Source organism: Scleropages formosus, chromosome 9, assembly GCF_900964775.1.
Source record: "Scleropages formosus chromosome 9, fSclFor1.1, whole genome shotgun sequence".
NCBI lineage: Eukaryota > Metazoa > Chordata > Actinopteri > Osteoglossiformes > Osteoglossidae > Scleropages > Scleropages formosus.
The window spans coordinates 5,578,121-5,595,800 of record NC_041814.1 but is presented as its reverse complement, the minus strand read 5'-3'; the positions used below and the strand labels follow the sequence as shown (position 1 = coordinate 5,595,800).

General features: G+C 42.1%; 3 protein-coding genes across 5 annotated transcripts; 2 read left to right on the top strand and 1 right to left on the bottom strand.

Moving 5' to 3' along the window:
• Window positions 1–244: 244 nt before the first annotated feature.
• ushbp1 (Usher syndrome 1C binding protein 1) lies at window positions 245–6,615 on the bottom strand. The gene is made up of 13 exons (XM_018745811.1): window positions 6,395–6,615; window positions 6,174–6,286; window positions 5,770–5,933; window positions 5,478–5,687; window positions 5,053–5,300; window positions 4,833–4,973; window positions 4,445–4,533; window positions 4,243–4,366; window positions 2,686–2,914; window positions 2,292–2,450; window positions 1,963–2,057; window positions 1,387–1,509; window positions 245–731 (listed from the first exon to the last, which is right to left on the bottom strand). Exons 1-13 carry the CDS (start codon window positions 6,613–6,615, stop codon window positions 566–568), a joined length of 2,082 nt encoding a protein of 693 aa, XP_018601327.1. The 3' UTR covers window positions 245–565.
• A 1,660-nt stretch (window positions 6,616–8,275) lies between these two features.
• On the top strand, window positions 8,276–12,286 carry babam1 (BRISC and BRCA1 A complex member 1). Of its 3 annotated transcripts, none has more exons than XM_018745834.2 (9): window positions 8,276–8,370; window positions 8,843–9,240; window positions 9,422–9,480; window positions 9,758–9,878; window positions 10,004–10,082; window positions 10,200–10,224; window positions 10,378–10,438; window positions 10,778–10,864; window positions 11,228–12,286. In XM_018745834.2, exons 2-9 carry the CDS (start codon window positions 8,857–8,859, stop codon window positions 11,426–11,428), a joined length of 1,017 nt encoding a protein of 338 aa, XP_018601350.1. In that variant the 5' UTR covers window positions 8,276–8,370; window positions 8,843–8,856; the 3' UTR covers window positions 11,429–12,286. The 3 variants fall into 3 exon arrangements, with proteins under 3 accessions (XP_018601350.1, XP_018601347.1, XP_018601348.1); XM_018745831.2 differs by having other exon boundaries at window positions 10,378–10,507; XM_018745832.2 differs by having other exon boundaries at window positions 8,805–9,240; window positions 10,378–10,507.
• Window positions 12,287–14,898: 2,612 nt separating this feature from the next.
• On the top strand, window positions 14,899–17,225 carry LOC108930526 (plasmalemma vesicle-associated protein-like). Its single transcript, XM_029254787.1, has 3 exons — window positions 14,899–15,522; window positions 16,198–16,291; window positions 16,442–17,225. The coding sequence occupies exons 1-3, from the start codon at window positions 15,220–15,222 to the stop codon at window positions 17,152–17,154; spliced, it is 1,110 nt and encodes a 369-aa protein (XP_029110620.1). The 5' UTR covers window positions 14,899–15,219; the 3' UTR covers window positions 17,155–17,225.
• The last annotated feature ends 455 nt before the right edge of the window (window positions 17,226–17,680 follow it).

Genomic DNA, 17,680 nt, shown 5'->3' with positions numbered 1-17,680 from the left:
AGCCTGATTCTCTGATATGTTACAGTTCTAAGCTTCCATGTCTTCCCCAGAAGGTGTTTGTGTAGGCAATGTTTGTTCTTCCCTACTTCAAAGTCAACATGAATTATTAATGAGTGAGTTTGAATGGATTTGTTTTGTAAACATAACCTTTGCACAGAAAAGTAAAGTCACTGTTACTTTATTGATTTCATTATTTTCCCAAAAAAGGAAAACATTATTTTCCATGTCTTTTTAGCTCACAACAGAGGTTTGAATATGGTACTGCATTAAAAAAAACTTAAAATATTTTATTGATTTCACTTGTGCTATGTTAAGAGTAAACATTATTGAAGAAAACCAAATATTTTCTTTTACTTTGCTGTAGTATATGTTTATATTACTTGTATATCAATTTTCATGCAGTCATCTAACATGTTTCCAAGTACAGAGTATATTCACAAGAGCCCGTGTTTCATGAAACCGAGCAGTCTAAATCCCTCTCCGAACTGGCCATGTGGAACAACACAGAAGAGCATAGTTTATGTTCACAATTTTCCACTGGATCTTGCCTTTGCTCTGCATCTGATCAGAGCACTGTCTCCTCCCTCCTCTCCTCCAGGACCTCCAGCTTAGCCTTCAGGCCAGCAATCTGGGTCACGTGACGCTCACACAAGGCCACCATCCTACGTTGCAGCCGCCACAGCTGCTCGTGGTACTTCTTGCGTGTGCTCCTGAACATATCAGCTGTTTTCCTGTGTGCCACAGCAGAGAAGAAGTTGTTTTATAAGGCTTTACTATTAAATGCACCAGTGGGTCACAGAAAAAATGGACAGCAGAGAGCGTTGCCGCTAAGAACAGCAACTGCAACCTGAAAGCTGCTAGTACCAGTGCTAGGAAGAGCCTTTTCAGCAAAATATACTTCTGTATAAAAGTGTTTAAGTCCAAGGAGATCCCTCACTTTTTTACCTTTGAGCTACTTCTATATCTACCCTTAGGACGCGGTAGCACAGCGGGTTTGGCCGGGTCCTGCTCTCTGGTGGGTCTGGGGTTTAAGTCCACTTGGGGTGCCCTGCGATGGACTGGCATCCCATCCTCAGTGTGTCCCTTCCCCCTCCAGCCTTGCACCCAGTGTTGCCGGGTTAGGCTCCAGTTCGCCGCGACCCCACTTGGGACAAGCAGTTTTGGACAATGTGCGTGTGTGTATATATACCCATAAAATCCACAATGCACGAAAGTGTCAGCCATGCAGAAAAGCCAAAGAACAAAATGACATACAGTTTTGGCATGATGAGCAGTACATTTTTCACGTATCCATCTGTTAGAATTAGTCAGCATGTAATAAACAACTGCAGAACGGTCTGAAATCAGGAGGCTACTATGGGCAGTGCTGCACATACAATACTGTACCTGTGCATCAGAGCAAACTGAGCCATTTCCTTCTCGCTGTATCTCCTGCGGGTGGCGCTGTCTGTGAGCGCATTGTCCAGGGACTCCCAAAGGGCTGTCATTTGCCTCTTCAACATCTGCTCACTATGCACACACAACACATACCAATCCATGCATACATTTAAATAATTATTTGTGATATAAGTTTCAAATACCTGTTTTAGTGTAATAGTTTTACCATGTTGTTACTATGCTATGCCTTCACCAAGGTTAGTAGTGACCAGTAAGTGCATAACAGTAAGACAATAGTGTGCTGCAGAAACAGTATGTACTGTGTTATTAGTGGCTGGTTTCCAAGCAACCATTTAAAGCTAGGCAACAGGCATCTGAAATGGTTGCTTGTACTGTCTGAGGCAACTGTGATCAGGCTTCTTAGTACAAACACTGCCTGGAGGCCTCAGGGTATTTTACTCAATGTAACACATGAGGTCATGAGTCAGATTAATACACAACAGTCACCATTTGTAATGGGTGGCAAGCAAGTGGCATCTCAAATAATTTCATATATCTAAATACGCATTTCTTCGTCTTTCTCACCGTTGCAAAGCGGCTTGGATTTTGTGTAGGATGATCCGATTTCGGGGAATAGAAATCCCTCCACCACTGGGAATCCCAGCTGCAGTAATGGGGTGCTTCAGAAATTGAAAATCAGGCAAGGAGAAGACAGCATTAGCTTAGACAACCAGCAAACATTCATTACATCTCTCCCATCTGATCCCAAGTCAGGAAGAACTGTGTCCAAGCCAGAATCCTGATGCATGTTAATTAACCCATGAGAATTTTCTTCTTGCTCTCAGAGACCATTTCAAAACACTGCCTTCTCATTGCATTTTAAAGCTTGTAGGAGGTTCTGCTGATAACTGTACCCGCCTCTCCGTCTGCATGTCTTCCAGCTCCTCTTGCAGACAGTATGCTATCAACGCCCCGGCCACCTCTTGCTCCCTCTGAGCCACCAGTGTCCACTCGAGATAGCGGTTCTCTCGCTCTGTCAGTCGGATGATCCCCCGCAACTCCGACATCTCCTCCTAGGGGAGGGAAGGTCGAGCAACACGGGGGTCAGAGGTCCTTCTCCCAGTGAAAGAACATTCAGAACTCCAGCTCTGTTTGTCATGTGCCATATGTGACATCAAATGATGAACTCAAGCTATTTTTTTTTCTCAAGGCCTTGAAACCTGCCAGTTACACAAGGTGAAAGGTAATGGCACAAAATAAAAACATTCAGCTGAAGCCTCAGCAAAACAAACAGGAAACATCACCAACCCTGACAGTGTGCAGGTCATAAAGTAGAGCAGCCTTCTCCTTCTTGGTGTTGCAGTGCCGTGCAGAATGTGAACCCCTGTGTGCAGCCAGGGTGCCTGTGTCTGGACTCAGTTTGCCCTCACCATCAGGCTTCTGCTCAGGAATGCACACGGCAGCCTTGTCTCGCTTTAGGCTCAGGATCCTTTCCCGAAGAGCCACCTCTTGTCCCAGCAGAAGGGATGAAGTGCCCCTAATCGAACAGATGATCAGGAACACGTTATTGATTTTGTACAGAAGTGATTCTACAAGCATGTAACTTCTTCTGCTTTGTCCACTTTGGTCAGAAGACTAACACAAAGGGCATTTGTGGCAGCCAGGCCACATCGCCATAACCCAGACTGATCTTGAGAGAGCTCATTAGGAGGAAATGGGCACCAATCAGGGCCACTTTAATCAAATACAGACTCAGAAAATACAGAAAAAGCAAAAGTGTGGCATGTTCAGTTACTTCAAAAGCTGCTGGTTTCTACTTTTATTTTGTAATGTAAGAACCTAAAGGCCATTTGGATTAGCTATTTATTTCACTCCTGTTCTTTTTCAGTTTTATCATTTTGGGGAGAAGAAGTAATAATACCACCATTAATCTGCCTGATCACTGAACAAACCAAACACGCCCAAGTTTATTACAGCATGGTAGGCAGATTATATAGGTTTGATACTACCTATGAAAAATGTATGAATTAAAATGCCCAAAAATAAAATTACTCAGAGACAACTAAGAGAGCTAAATTAAATATTGCCTAAGTCACAGTAAAGTAAACTAGTATGAACTTGATATGATGTTCACTGTCATCTTCACAGCAACAAAAAATACGTGAGTTAAGAAATGGAATTTAATGCTTGGGGGCACACAAACAACTTCATGAAACACTATTGTTTATACTAATTAATTGAGACTTTGGCTGCACAGATTTTGAAACAAGACTCTTGACAGTCTACAGTTATTACAGTATGTTCCTTTACTCAATATTTGCCTTGGAGAATATTAAAAAAAACTGCAGACGAAAGAGAAATGTATAGTTCAGACTGTCTTACAATATTTAATCCACTACAGAGCCTTCTTTAGTGTAGGAGTAATAAAAACATAGCACCAGATGCCAGCCACTCATATAAAATGTGAGTATTAACAACAACTATTAGTGAGCAGACATGTTGAAATGACGGCCATGCTACGATGGCCACAATCAGTGCAAATTTGTTATTTGGCCACATGGTGGTGCTCTTCAGATCAAGTGACCTTGTTTTTGTTGTCGCACCAATCAGTGAGTTTTATACGTATGTAGCATTTATCAGTTTCCTTTACAGGATGTTGTATGTATTTAGATAAGGTCATCTAGATCACATGACTGGAGACATGTATGGTGATTGCTGAAAACTGTTTACATGCTGATATTTTTTGTATTTCAAAATTGCTTATGATTTATAGTCTTTCTGGGGTTTATACAAATTGCAAAGCATACATTTGTTTACCAGATAATTTATGCCCTCCTGAAAAAAAGGATTAGTGGTACTTCCAACCTGCTTTGCTTGACAGATTGTTCAGCGCCCCCTGGTGGACAAGAAGAAGCCGGCAACTCTCCAGCCTCTGTACTGTTCAGCCCTTGTTTTGCCCCACTGAGCTGGCATTTGTCTCCTCTTGACTCTGAAAGAGGACAATCAGGTACATACACCTGGACTTATAGACATGGTGAGCAGAGTTTGTACATTTAGCACAAAGCACCTGCTGTTCCTCTTGACTGTGACGTGTCTCGCTGTTTCTTAGCTTCGTACAGAGACAGCAGCTGACTGTAGGCCTCCTCACACTCTTCACTATCATGCACAGAGATCATGATCAGGGCTCTGGACACAGATACTCCACACAAGGAAGAACGTGAGAAACATTGTTTGTAGAAGCTGAACCTCCTTCAAACTTCATTCAGAACAAACTCTAGAGCAGACATAATGAAATCGAGTCTTACATGGTGTTTATAGGATTAGTATTTCAGGCTTGTCAGCAGTAGCCTGTTTTTACTGTTATTGATTTATTAAGTAGAAAGGCCTTTCCAGATCGGCTTATCATCAGTCTACAGTACATGTGTACGTTCCCACAGAGCAATACTGGCTTCTACCTGTACTTGAGAGCCATCTGCAAGGCAGCGTTGTCTGCCTCATGTCTGCTGAGGATCATACTCATCTGCTCGGACTCGCCCTTCCTCCTCTCTAGTGCAGAGGACAGCCGTATGTTCTGACCCCTCAGATTCTCTATGCCGCTGCAAGAAGGACTGGGACTTAGTGCCGTGTGACAAAACCTATCTGGGGATTAGCATGATGGCGTACTCATGGTCTCACCTCTGAAGATGGGCGAGCTCAGCTTCCATCGTGCTATAGCCAGGTGTGGAAGAAGAGGCACTAGACAGGACACTGTCCGTGAGGCAGACAGCTGTGCCAGTGCTGGGAGACCTCTTCAACACTAGTGGAGATCCAGGGTAAGGCGGAGATGTCCAGCAGGGACTCTGGGCTTCACTCGATGAACTGGAAGGACTGATGGGAGGAGAAAGACTGCCCCTGGTTTGCACATTCTTCTGGAAGCTCAGTAGCTGCAATAGATTATCAGCAGATACTCTAAAGTGATCATAGACAAGAGTATTTAAAGCCATCGCTAAATACCAACATAGGCATGTATCTTACACTGCATTCCTGTAAGTTTAGACTTGTGCAAATATATAACCTTTATGAACAGGATGACAGGCACAGGAGGCCTGCACGCCACAAACCTTTTTTCGCAGTCTGTTTCTTTCCTCTTCCAGCCCACTCAATGTGATCTTTGACCTGCCTAGCTCTTCGTCCCGGCACCGCAGGGTGTTGCGCAGGCTGCAATTGTTCTTGTGTAATGCAAGAACATCCCGCTGGTACCTCTGGCGCTCTTCAGCTGGTAGTTCAGATAGGTATGAGATGCCGAATTCTCTCTCCATTTCTTCGAGGAGCTAAACCAAAAAGAAATGGTTAATAGGAACTTCTGATTTAACAACGTGTGGTATATGTGTTAGTCCTCGCTGCAGAGCACACCTGTGTCACCTGAACCCAGCTCTCTGTAGCTGCAGTCAGATGCTGTGTGGCCTCCTTGTTCTCACAGGTGATATATGGAGTGACCCAGGCCCTCCCCCTGACAGCAGACCTCTCAAGACCTTCCAGAAGCCCCTGCAGCTGCGCCCAGAGTTCAGTACTGTCCCCTGAAAGAGAACATCACAGCAAAACTAAGTAATCTGTCCAGCCAAAAATAATTTGTTTTATAGAGGGCATGGCAACATAAGTTTCAAAAATGCCCAAGTAAACGACTGTTAATATTGTACTTTTAATTTTTTTTCCCAAAGGGCAAAAAGCTATTACATCTATTAGACCCTATTTAATAAGCATAATGCCATAAACACTCTTTACATTCAATACATGCCAACATTTCTTGAATACAATACCCTTAGAGGATGGTGTTGGTGCATCTTTTTCCTTGACTGATTGGCTGGAATGAGGTGTTGTGTTAAGATTGCTGGCTACCTCCTCATCCTGAGATGTTCTGTCTTCAGGCACCCTTTTGCAAGAATTTCTCATGTTATGGATGCCTTGAACTCCTTTATTACATTAATCCAGTAATCATGGTGAATTCCTCACCATCCAGTTATTGTACGATATGTTGTACCTGGGTGCTGGCAAAGCAGACATCTTTTCATTCAGCTCTGAAATAACCCTGAGCAAGATGTCGACTTGCACTGCGCACTGTGCCAGCTCCACTTCAGAGGGCCGTGTGAGGTCAGGGGGCTCCCCCTCCCTGTTTAGGAGTCCAGCTGTGCTGGCAAATCTGTGTCTTCCAGAATCCTGAATAGGATGGAAACTTTTATATATCTTGTTGGTGTCTGTCATAGAACTGAAATATATAGAAAAGTAAGGAAAAGTACTATTGCACCACGAAAGTCTACCTTCATATCAGATTGTTTAATGTACTTTGTAGTATATGTCTTTTAGCATGTACTGGGAAGTCAGCATTTAATGATATGCCATAAAACCTTTAACACACCACTTGCTTCATGCGGCCTGATGGGTGACATTTTTAAAGTCTTTGTTCTGAGTGGAGGAAAGGGAGGAAACAGAAACATCCTGCATCTCCACTTCCTTTTAAGACAACAATGTTGTGGTGCAGGGAGACGAGGGCAGGGGATTGCTAAGGGTCAGGAGGTAGTCTCAAACCTGCATCAGAATCAAGCATTCAAAACACATAACACGTTTACCGAAAGCATGGCTATCAGGCAATAAAGGTTTCTGTCTAACAAAAATGTTCCTTGCTTTAGTCCCAAGAAATGTGAACATGCCAATTGCTCTGTGTTTAAATTCCTGAGGCTTGTGTCATTTCAAAACCAGTTTTGGGGCCAATGCCTCAAATAAGCCAAACATAAAATTGAAACAAAAATTTGCTTGAACCTTAGACCTTGTCGGTGCTGTTTTTTTCACTACTATACATCAAAAGAACAGTATCACTTCCCACAGATAATCCACTATATGGTTATGTACAGAGTAGTTAAAAAATATATTTACTCTAACAGTTGCCTATATTTATGTCTAGTTGCAGATGACTCATTCAGATCAAACAAAAAAGGTATCTCTAAGGGTACAAGGGAGCAGGCAAAACTTACTTCTGTTGCTTCCGTTCTTTCAGAGAGGATTTTCTCCTGCTCCTACTTGTCTGCTGTGTCCATGTGTTGGCCTTCAGCGTCTGCAGGATCCTGCCGCTGCTAAAGGGACAGCTGTTCTCTTGTTCACTGTAATTATGCCTGCTGATGGCTGCGCAGTCTTGGTAGCCTCCCGTTTGTCCGCTTGCTGCCCGGGAGTATGTTTTGTCCCCTCCTCTCTTTGCTCAGAGTGGCTGCGCTACAACAACATGGCCTGCATTGTAAGGCACTTGGACGTCTACGCCGTCGCCGTTTAAGGTGCACATCATCATAGAAGGACATCAGACACAGAAAACATTGGGATGATAACCCCACCCATTCTCAATGACCAACTTCCCATCTCGCAGATAATCACGCTATGTATTGTGTTTCTTTTTCTGATACGTCTCTATGATACATCCAAGGGCAAAAAATGTTTGTTCATAACTTTTAGTGTTTGGAAAGTACCTAGTGAATGGTTTTTCATATTTATTTATTAAACAGCACAGATTAATGCTATTGAAAATGAAATAACCTTATTACAAATAATTCTTATTATATATGAAACCAAGCACTGCTGTATATTAATTCGTATGGATATATTTGGCTACTTGCATTGTCTTCATACCAGCTTGTTGCATATTTTTCAGGTTTTATTTGAAAATGTAGCTTGAATGATTTAGCTTACATTAAGCAGTTTTATCTTAATAAATGGTAAAACAAATTATTTCCAGCCTGTTGGTATTACTGAGTGTACAATGGCACAAAATTCATCTAAAACATTAAGATCTCAGGCTGCATATTCCCGAGGCCATACGATAAGTTTTATACGGAACTACAAATGCCAGTTAAACGTCACTTCCTGGTTGCGACTTTTTTCCGGGTGACAAGATGGCCGCCTACATGAAATAGTTGAATGTTTTGCCTCTTGGAAATTCATCGTTGCAGAAGTGTTCGCTCGCTGTTAAATAACGTTAGTCGAGTTTTTTTCTTTCTTTTTTTGCTGATTTGCGTGCATTCTGAGTAGAACTTAGTATTGAGGATCATTTTAATCTGACATTCACATAAAATACCTGGCGTAATGAACAAAAAATGTTTTAGCTAGTTAGCGTTCGAAAAGCACTTCGTAGGTTTCTGCTTTGTTATGAAACCGCAAATTACACGAATCACTGCATAAATTTTAGATATAATAATCCCGTATTAATTTTCAAGATGTTAAAAGATCATTTATCTTGCTACACATTATTATTATTAAATCTATCTAACTTAAAGTGCCTGAGTCTTTGCTTGGATGTTCAGGTGGAGATGAAACGTTTTGTAGTTCTACGGCTGAACTGTTGTATTTTACAATAACAAACTGTTGAAAAAGATGGGGAAATTGTTCAGTCGTCATGTTATAACTTATAGGGTTCATACTGTCCTGAGATGACATGTGTGCACTGCAGTTTGACCTGTGACCATGGAGACCTCAGACCCTGGCCCTGCTGATGGAGAGGAACGCCTGATCATGGAACTAAGACCAAGAACCCGTTCGAACCCAGAAGGGGCTGAAGACCGAAGCGTCAGCAACAGTGCGCCCCAGCCCGCCGTGGGCAGCCGTAGTGAGGGCGAAGGAGAGGCCTCCAGTAGCGACAGCCCAGTCAGCTCTGCCGCAATCACAGCCACAGCTCCGGCAGTTGCTCCTGCTGCCTCCACCACCAGTGTGCCCACAGTGGCCTCTCCAGCATCAGCTGTGAAAGAGAGGCCAAAGCCTGCGCTACCTCTCCAAAGTCAGGCACTAACTCAGCCCCCGGTTGCAGACCTCCAGTTGAGAGCTCCCCGGGTTAACTGCCCAGAGAAAGTGGTATGTTTTCATGTGCTTTAAAAAAAAGATGCAAGAAGTTGTGTGCAAAATGTTGAAGCCACATGGCTAGTTTAATTTTTATTTGTAGTTTGTGATGCTTTATAAATCTGTTGATGTTTATAAAGTTCTGGATTATTGCACATTAAATGGTTTAGAGGCTCAAACAGGTTTTCTTGATCAGATAATTTGTCTGGACCTATCAGAAGAGATGTCCTTGCAGAAGCTGGAGTCCTTCAATGGGTAACATGGAGCCCTAGTAGTTTTTTTTTTTTTAACTTGCCTTTTCTTAAAAAATCTTGTATAAACTATCAGTATTTTTGCTAAATATATATTTTCTATATATTATTTTAATTAATATATTTTATTCATATATAATTATTCAATAAGTCGATCAATATATATCAATATATAATTAATTTATATATATATTTTAATTTCATTAATCAGTTACTGTATTGTCTTGCTTTTTAAACATGCTGAATCCCAAACTTATGCGACTCTTTTTCTCCACAAACAGATCAAAAACAAATGCACTCAACATCTCACAGAAGATGATCGAGATGTTTGTAAGAACGAAGCACAGAATTGATAAGCGCCATGAATTCGCCCTGGTTGTTGTCAACGATGATGCCATGTGGGTCAGTGAACAGGCTAAACTATTTCTATGCATATACTCAACACTTTTCCAGCAAACCTGAGAAGGACTTCTCCTTTATTATCTGTTTCGTTGGCTGTTCTTAACGTAGCTCCTTGAATATTTCAGCTTTCAGGGTTCACCTCAGACCCCAGGGAGCTCTGCAGCTGCCTGTATGACCTGGACACAAATGCCTGTGAATCCTTCAGTATCCTTCCTTTTCTTCATATCCAGTAGCCTGTTGTTTAACTCTGTTGTTTGTGGGGAGTAGCTGTTAATGACTCCAGTGCTGAATTTATTGTTCCCTCCTTAATGCCATGTCCAGACCTCGAAGATCTTTTAAATCTTATGTAAGTTATTCAGATATTATTTTAGTGTGCTTTGCTTGTTGTCTGTTTCTGTTTAAATGTGTAGAACATAGTTTTCATTTTAATCAGAATCACAGTATTTCCTTGCTTTGTGTTTTTTTTCTTGCCTCTCTCAATTCTATTCTGTCTTTTTAGCCTGCAGAAAACAGAGCTACCGCTAATGGAGAATATTCAGACCATCCCTCCTCCATTTGTGGTGCGGACTCTTCTCATTTACAGCAGACACGCAGGGCAGCTGCACTTCAACCCCTCAGAAGCTGTCAGTGTATGTGTGCTGCAATGTACTAGCTGCCATGAAACCAGTCATTGTGAAGACCTGTGCAGAGATTGTACAGTAATCATTGGTTGCTAGAAGCAACAGTTCAGTGCTTCAAAGCAGGACACTCAGCACTGTGAAAAAGTTATTTGAGAGTCAGTTTTTATTAGTGCAAGTCTTAGTCATAAAGCGGAAACCTAACTACAAGTAAGGTGTTCTGCAACTCCATGTAATTTTCTACAATTCTTACACACTTGGACACTTTGTTATGTCCTACAGAAGATGCTGCAGTCCCCTTACTTCTTCTTTGACGTTATTTATCTGCACAATGGAGTCGATGAGCATGGAGATGAGGGAAGTTGGAAGGTAAGCCTACTTCAGTAAAGGCTGAATTCCACAGGTCAAAGGCAAGACTGAACTCGTTGGCACTGTTCCACCATGGCCGGCAGGTTTCGGGTGGTTAAAATATTACACTCTCTGTAGACCTAGAGTACAATATCATGTTACATGCAGAGTAATTTATTCAGCTGAGTGAGGATTGGTGAGGAGACCAACAGCTAGTTTTAGGTCTGCTTTTTCACCCAGTCTTTATCTCAGTCTACTAATAATAACAGTGAATACATACTTAAGTCATTTATATTTTCTCCATGTCATAAGATTGTTTGTAAATGTGAAAGTGCAATGCTTTCCCATAATGTTTTCATTCTTCAAGTATGTTCTTCTTTGCAGGACATTTATGCGTCCTTTGGGAACCTGGACTCAAAAGGCATGTGTTACCGGTTTGAGGTATCCTTGTGTGGCCCAGCCATTGAGCTGCACAACTGCATGGCCAAGCTTCTGTCCCACCCCCTACAGAGGCCTTTCCAAAGCCATGCCTCCTATAGGCTGCTCGAAGGGGATGAGCCTCAGGAGATTGAAGCCACTGTCTGAGTGACCACCGAGGATATGAAATGATGAGGAAGCCAAGTGATGTAGAGAACCATACAGTCACTTTTATAATCTTTTGGGACTTCCTGTGTATCAGCTGAATTCCATTAAATTTTATCTGTGAAAACCATATGTAACCATGAAAGTATCCAATGAAGAAATCTTGTTCCTTGCTGTATTTCTGTAAGCTATGATTGTCTGTAATCATCAGTCAGGGAAGATGTTCCTTGTATGGCCCTGGCTGGCCCACCAATAATAGTCACATATTTTTGCCTCTGGTAATGTATATTATTTTTAAGAGATGTTTTAAAACTGATCACATGCTTGCCTGTTTGCTGGAATGCCATATATAAGAATACGGGTGTGAACTTCAGTTTTTACACGCTCTTAAAAGACACATTATACTTACTGACTATATGCACTACATCCCATTCATCATGTAAATGAGTTTTATTCAAAAGTGTCTCCATAGTTAAAGCACTGAATTTCTGTATTGCATATGGGTCTAACATTGTGAAAACCGAAAGAAGTAAAAACCTTGTTGTGTTTAGAATGCATATATTAACTTGTGCTGGAGGTATGTTTAGAATGCTGCCTGACTCATTTTGTTATAATACAGGGTTCATTGTTAAAAAATGTGAACCTGAACAACATGTCATTTTTGTCATGGGGTAAAAAGAGGTGCGAAATTGACTTAGATTGTTGACTGGTCATTTGGGGGTCTGTAAAAACAGTTGTGGACTCTTGAAATACATATCTTGGGTTTTTTTTATAGCCAATGTCTGAGGAGACCAAATCAGCACTGTACTGGGTATTACTGTTCCTAATAATGAAGTGGGGGAAAATGTGAGCAATGTCTTAAATTCCTACATTTTTCTTGTTAGTGCAAAATTACAAACAACAGACTTGCAAGCTTATTTGCAGCCTTGTTAAGCAGTGTTTTGTTCCACTGCTGATTCAGTAGTCTGTTTGTAATACATTGTGAAATGTATGGTTTCACTTTAACTTATAAGTATTGAAACAGAAGAAATCAGAAACATACTTAATTCACAAACATGCTACAAAAACATGGTATGTTAACGGATGTGATGCTGCACATGCACATTACAATGGCTTCTCAACTTAAGGACATGAAAGTTTGATCCTGGTTCTTTTTCCCAACTCCAATGTCACAATAAAAAACAGTATAGGCATTCTTTAATATATTCTATTAGTAAGGGGGGCGCTGTGTGTTGGACTGGGTCTGCTCTCCGGTGGGTCTGGGGTTCGAGTCTCACGGGGTGCCGTCCTGGGTGTGTCCTCTCCCCCTTTAGCCTTACGCCCTGAGTTGCTGGGTTAGGCTCCGGCTCCCCGCAACCCCGTATGGGACAAGCGGTTCAGAAAGCGTGTGTGTGTGTGTGTGTGTGTGTGTGTGTGTGTGTGGTTTTTGTAAAAGTCTTGCCTATAGTTACAGTAAAGTATATAGCAAGACTTTTAATATTTTCTATCATATTTTAACTTCAAACCAAAACGAGACAAAATAAGATTACATCTCCATTTACACAAATGCTGTATAATCTTGGAAATAGAAAAATAATTGCAGATTGGAAATAATTATTTTTACACATTAAAATTTACAGTCAACACAAGTCAATTTTGCTTAACTAAAGACATTTTAGAAAATAAGTGTGGGAAAAAAAATGCTCTTAAAATTTAATGAAGTGGTAAAAGCTTACATCAGAAACACATAACTCGGCAGTCAGGGGAAGCCATAGCATCATAAAAACACATTTTCATCTGAAAGAGTGCAAAAATTGTTGAAGGGTGGCTCCATGTGGTCACAGTGCAAAATAGCGCAAACCTCTGCAGTGCTACTCGCTTCCTAAGCTATCGATAGCATAAGGTGTCGATAAAAGATAGAGCATGGAAGACAGTAAAAACATCATCTAAAGAGTACAACAAAGAGTTGTGTAATAGAGTAAGAGCTATAGAGGATGATAGGCCAGGGTGCCTTGTGATGGACTGGTGTCCTTTTCTGGGGGTGTCCCCTCCCCCCTCCAGCCTTACACCCCGAGTTGCCGGGTTCAACTCCAGCTCGCCACAACCCTGCTCAGGACAAGCGGCTTCAGCCAGTGTGCGTGTGTATGCTGAAAGCAGGACTGAAGAAAGTGGACTGGTTGTCCTGAACTTTCCCTTCATATATCTTAATGAGAAAACATGAGCACACACTGTGATTGCAGTGATTGATTTGATCCATTTCAATAAGCAAGCAGTCTCCAGTAATGCTCACACGATTCCACACACACAGTCTGAAACTGCTTGTCCCAAGCAGGGTTGCAGCGAGCCGGAGCCTAACCCGGCAACACAAGGCGCAGGGCTGGAGGGGGAGGAGACACACCCAGGACGGGATGCCAGTCCATTGCATGGCTCCCCAAACAGGACTCAGACCCCGGCCAAACCCACTGCACCCACACGATTCCATTAAAAGTGAAAAAGGACAAGGTAGTAGCTTGTCCCCCATTTGAGGGTTTATGACCACAGACACAAATCAGAGGTGCCAAAGAAAGCAGTGTCGCATGTGTTCCAGACACTCCCTTCTCATCTATTTTGCCTTGAGTTACAGTAGGTGTGCTCTTCCATTGGGCAGGCAGACAGGCATTTTACTGACTCGTGGTGTTTAGTCTTAGTTGCTGGTGCCTCAGTGTGATGCATTATATATAGTCTTTCCACCAGAAACGTGTCTCAGATAAGGAACACAGGAGGTGCCAGTTAAACACCTCTATGAATTACACCTTCCTGTGAAAGCAGGCTGGCACACAGACAATGCATGACAGGAAGAGTGCTGGCTTTGTTGGTTTTCCTATTCCACACCCCCCGAGACTGCAGTGGCAGTTCCGAACGTCACCAACCAAATGGCTGAGCTCAGGATCAAACGCGCCCATTACCTCATATACCCACGGGAATATTTGTTTTTCTTCCTTTTCAAAAGGGATGAGAGCTCTTCCGTGTCATCCTCGGAACTACTCTCATTTCTCCCATGCGCAGGAAAAAGAAGAGCGGCCGTTCATTTTTTTCATCCGTATTTTGACGTCAGAATATCCATGAATTTATTAATGAATTATTTAAAAAAATCACATCTTGATTAAGTCATTCGTCATTTTTCCAGAATGGAAGTTAGAATATGAAATGGATTTTGAATGCGGACTAGTTTGGTGGAATCATTCTAGTTTATTTACAAACATATTTAACGAACATTGCTTTCCATGTCTGATTGAATTAACAACCATTCATGTATCTTTGAAAGACACCGCTGTATTGGGAGATGAGGCAATAGTGACATACATGGGAATTGTTACATACATGTAACAATAAGATGATAATGTTTCAATACCATACCAAAGACCCAGTCCATTTTAAAAACTGCATTGTTCACAAGTCACACAATGTGTCCCTTTATTGGAGGACACACAGGTACTAAGACTGAGAGAGCTGTCCCCACTGTGAGAGCTCACGATGACATCAAGAGCAACGTCCAGCGATTGGTCAGGAAAGAGCCTTGGAGTGGTAGGTGTGGAACACTGTTTATAAGCCCTTTGCTGTGTTTCAACCCTGCATCACCTCTCCTGGTCTGCACAGTGAGGTTGTGCACACAGGCAGCATTTGCACAGTTCACTGCCTTCATTCGTGGGGATTCACCACCAGCATGACTCAGTGAAGGTCAGATTGTACTTCATGAGCTGTCCGCAGGTGACTGAAGAAGCCAGCAAGGGAAGTTGAGCAGGCTGCTACACGTGAGCTTCAGATTCCGGCCAGCGATGTACAACAGCAATTTCTCACGTCCTGCATTTGGACTGGAGGTCAAGGACATTCAGAAGTCCAACGGCAAAAGCTGTGGCTACTACCTAAGGATCATCTTCTTCTTTTCCTCGCTGATCCAGTCTCTCATCATTGTCAGCTTGGTGCTCTTCCTGGTGTACGGCCAACCGGAGCAGTCCGTGGAGGGCAAGAGGGTGCAGGACCTGGAGCACAGTTTGAAACAGGTGAACTCAGAGAACCAAGTTCTGAAGCAGCAGGAAAAGAACTTTACTGAGGTGCTGGAGAAAAAGAATGCCGAGAAAGTAAGTAATGAACAGCACCTTAAGGATGTGCAAAGTGTTTAATGTATTGTTCAGTTCTGTTTTCTTTATTGTAATGCATATGTACGTCCAGTAGAAGAAACATCTCAAAAGCATGAACTTATGGAAAATGTGTAGATGCTGCACCTAGAGATGATGATGATCATTTTCAGAATGTTGAGTCAAGAGCTTTGTGTTTTCTCTCTGTGCAAAATTAATTCTGTTCTCATTCTTTTGAGACTGCTGGATAGTTTCAGCACACCCAGGAAAAAGTTTTGATGGCTTATGTGACAGATTCTTTCTTCACAAAACCAAAGAACTAATAGTAATTTAACAAATAACTGTTTTTTGTTGTTTATTAAAATTAGTATGATTAAATATTAAATGAACTAATATGTAATAATAATCAGGGATACACACTAAATGACGTTGCGCTCTATCTGCTTTCAACTAGTAGTAGTTTTCACACATCAACTGGTTGATTTGCTCTTGAATTTGAAATTGAATTAAGTTGCATCTGAGGAAATTAAAATAAATCATTTATTTGGCGGAAGTTTATTCATTTGTGAGTTACTTATGATGCTAATCTTGGTTTTACTGCATGTTCACTTTTGCAGAATCAGTGTGAACTAGATAAAAAGAAAGCTGAACATCTTTACTGCATGTTCACTTTTGCAGAATCAGTGTGAACTAGATAAAAAGAAAGCTGAACTCAGATGTTCTGTTCCAGTCAAATGTCCCAGTCAGGTTCCAGTAATCAACCCTGCAACAAGTAAGTCTTATGGGGTTTTTATCTGGGTGGCACTGACCTTCTTGTCATGCCTTTCTTCTCAGTTCCTTACAGTACAAGTTTTACTAGGCAATCATTAGGCCCATAAAAAGTTTTAATGTAAAGTATGTGAACAATTGTCCCTTCTGCTAGTTGCTATGAAGACCTTGGAGAGTAAGAAGCAGCAGCTGGAAACTACATTGAAACAGGTGGAGAGCAACTTCACCCGAACAACTCAAGAGCTCAAGAGCAAGATGGAGGACACCACCAAGACTCTTGACAGGTTACAGCTGGAGAAGCAAAATGCGGAGGAGCAGCTGAGAACATACACTAAACTCTGCAAGGAGGATTTCACCACACCCCTGAAGGGTATACAGGACGTCACCAGAGCATTTCTAACAAAGATCGACAACTTGTTTTTACCCACTACTTTCCCCCTGAGCTGTGAAAATCAGCAGAAGCAAATAGAAAAAGTCCGCTCAAGCTGCACAAACCTCTCGAAAGACATCGAGGAGAAGTTCCAGAATTACCTGGACAACGTGGGAGAAAAAGTCACCAACATCCAGGACGAGCGCAGCAAGCTGATGGCGGAGAACGCACAGCTGGCTGAGAGTGTCAAACAGTGTCCCCAGAAGCGCGTGGGTAGGGCAGTGCCACCCGACACCCCGCCCCAGGACAATGGCACAGAAAGAAAGGAAGGGTGGCAGAATCCTGAAAACCAGGAGGTCCTGCTGGAAGAGAAGGACAACATGCTCAACATGTCAAAGAGAAACATCATGGGCCCTGGATGGACTCCAAGTGACTTCCAGGTAAACAATTACAAACATGTAAACAAGTATGGGAGATTCAAGACCGCAGAGTACTGAAAAGAGGAAAGAATTAAGGAAATAAGTACTATGTTTGTATTTACACATTTTAACAATCTTGCACTGTACTCACAATTTCACTCTAATGTCAGGCAGCATGGTGACACAGCGAGTAGCGCTGCTGTCTCACAGAGCCTGGGTGGTGTGAGAGGACGTGGGTTTGATCCTTGCTCAGCCTGTGTGGAGTTTGCATGTTCTCCCTCTGTCTGTGTGGGTTTCCTCTGGGTGCTCTGGTTTCCTCCCACAGTCTAAAGACATGCTGTTCAGGTTCCCCCATAGTGTGTGAGTGACACAGAGTGTGTTCCACTTATGTCTGGATGAGTGACCCATTGTAAGTAATGTATCTAGCAGTGTAAGTCACTGTGGTGAATAAGATGTGTGGGCTGATAACACCCCATAGAGTTCATTGGAAGTTGCTTTGGAGAAAAGCATTTGCTAAGTAAATGCAAATGTTATATCCTTTCAATAGTTCTTCCCGCAGTTGCTTTTAGTATCTCATTGTCAGGAAAATACACACACACACACA

What these genes read in the sequence shown, in the direction of transcription:
- ushbp1 (XM_018745811.1), bottom strand. Translation starts at nt 6,615, where the DNA reads ATGACAGACACCAACAAGATATATAAAAGTTTCCATCCTATTCAGGAT. An exon ending in ACAGTCAAGAGGAACAGCAG is followed by an intron (nt 4,367 to 4,444) that starts GTGCTTTGTGCT and finishes GTCCTCTTTCAG; the next exon opens with AGTCAAGAGGAGACAAATGC. An exon ending in CAGTTTGCTCTGATGCACAG is followed by an intron (nt 732 to 1,386) that starts GTACAGTATTGT and finishes TGTGGCACACAG; the next exon opens with GAAAACAGCTGATATGTTCA.
- babam1 (XM_018745831.2), top strand. Translation starts at nt 8,857, where the DNA reads ATGGAGACCTCAGACCCTGGCCCTGCTGATGGAGAGGAACGCCTGATC. An exon ending in AAGCTGGAGTCCTTCAATGG is followed by an intron (nt 9,481 to 9,757) that starts GTAACATGGAGC and finishes CTCCACAAACAG; the next exon opens with ATCAAAAACAAATGCACTCA. An exon ending in GAAGATCTTTTAAATCTTAT is followed by an intron (nt 10,225 to 10,377) that starts GTAAGTTATTCA and finishes CTGTCTTTTTAG; the next exon opens with CCTGCAGAAAACAGAGCTAC.
- LOC108930526 (XM_029254787.1), top strand. Translation starts at nt 15,220, where the DNA reads ATGTACAACAGCAATTTCTCACGTCCTGCATTTGGACTGGAGGTCAAG. An exon ending in AGAAAAAGAATGCCGAGAAA is followed by an intron (nt 15,523 to 16,197) that starts GTAAGTAATGAA and finishes TCACTTTTGCAG; the next exon opens with AATCAGTGTGAACTAGATAA. An exon ending in AGTAATCAACCCTGCAACAA is followed by an intron (nt 16,292 to 16,441) that starts GTAAGTCTTATG and finishes CCCTTCTGCTAG; the next exon opens with TTGCTATGAAGACCTTGGAG.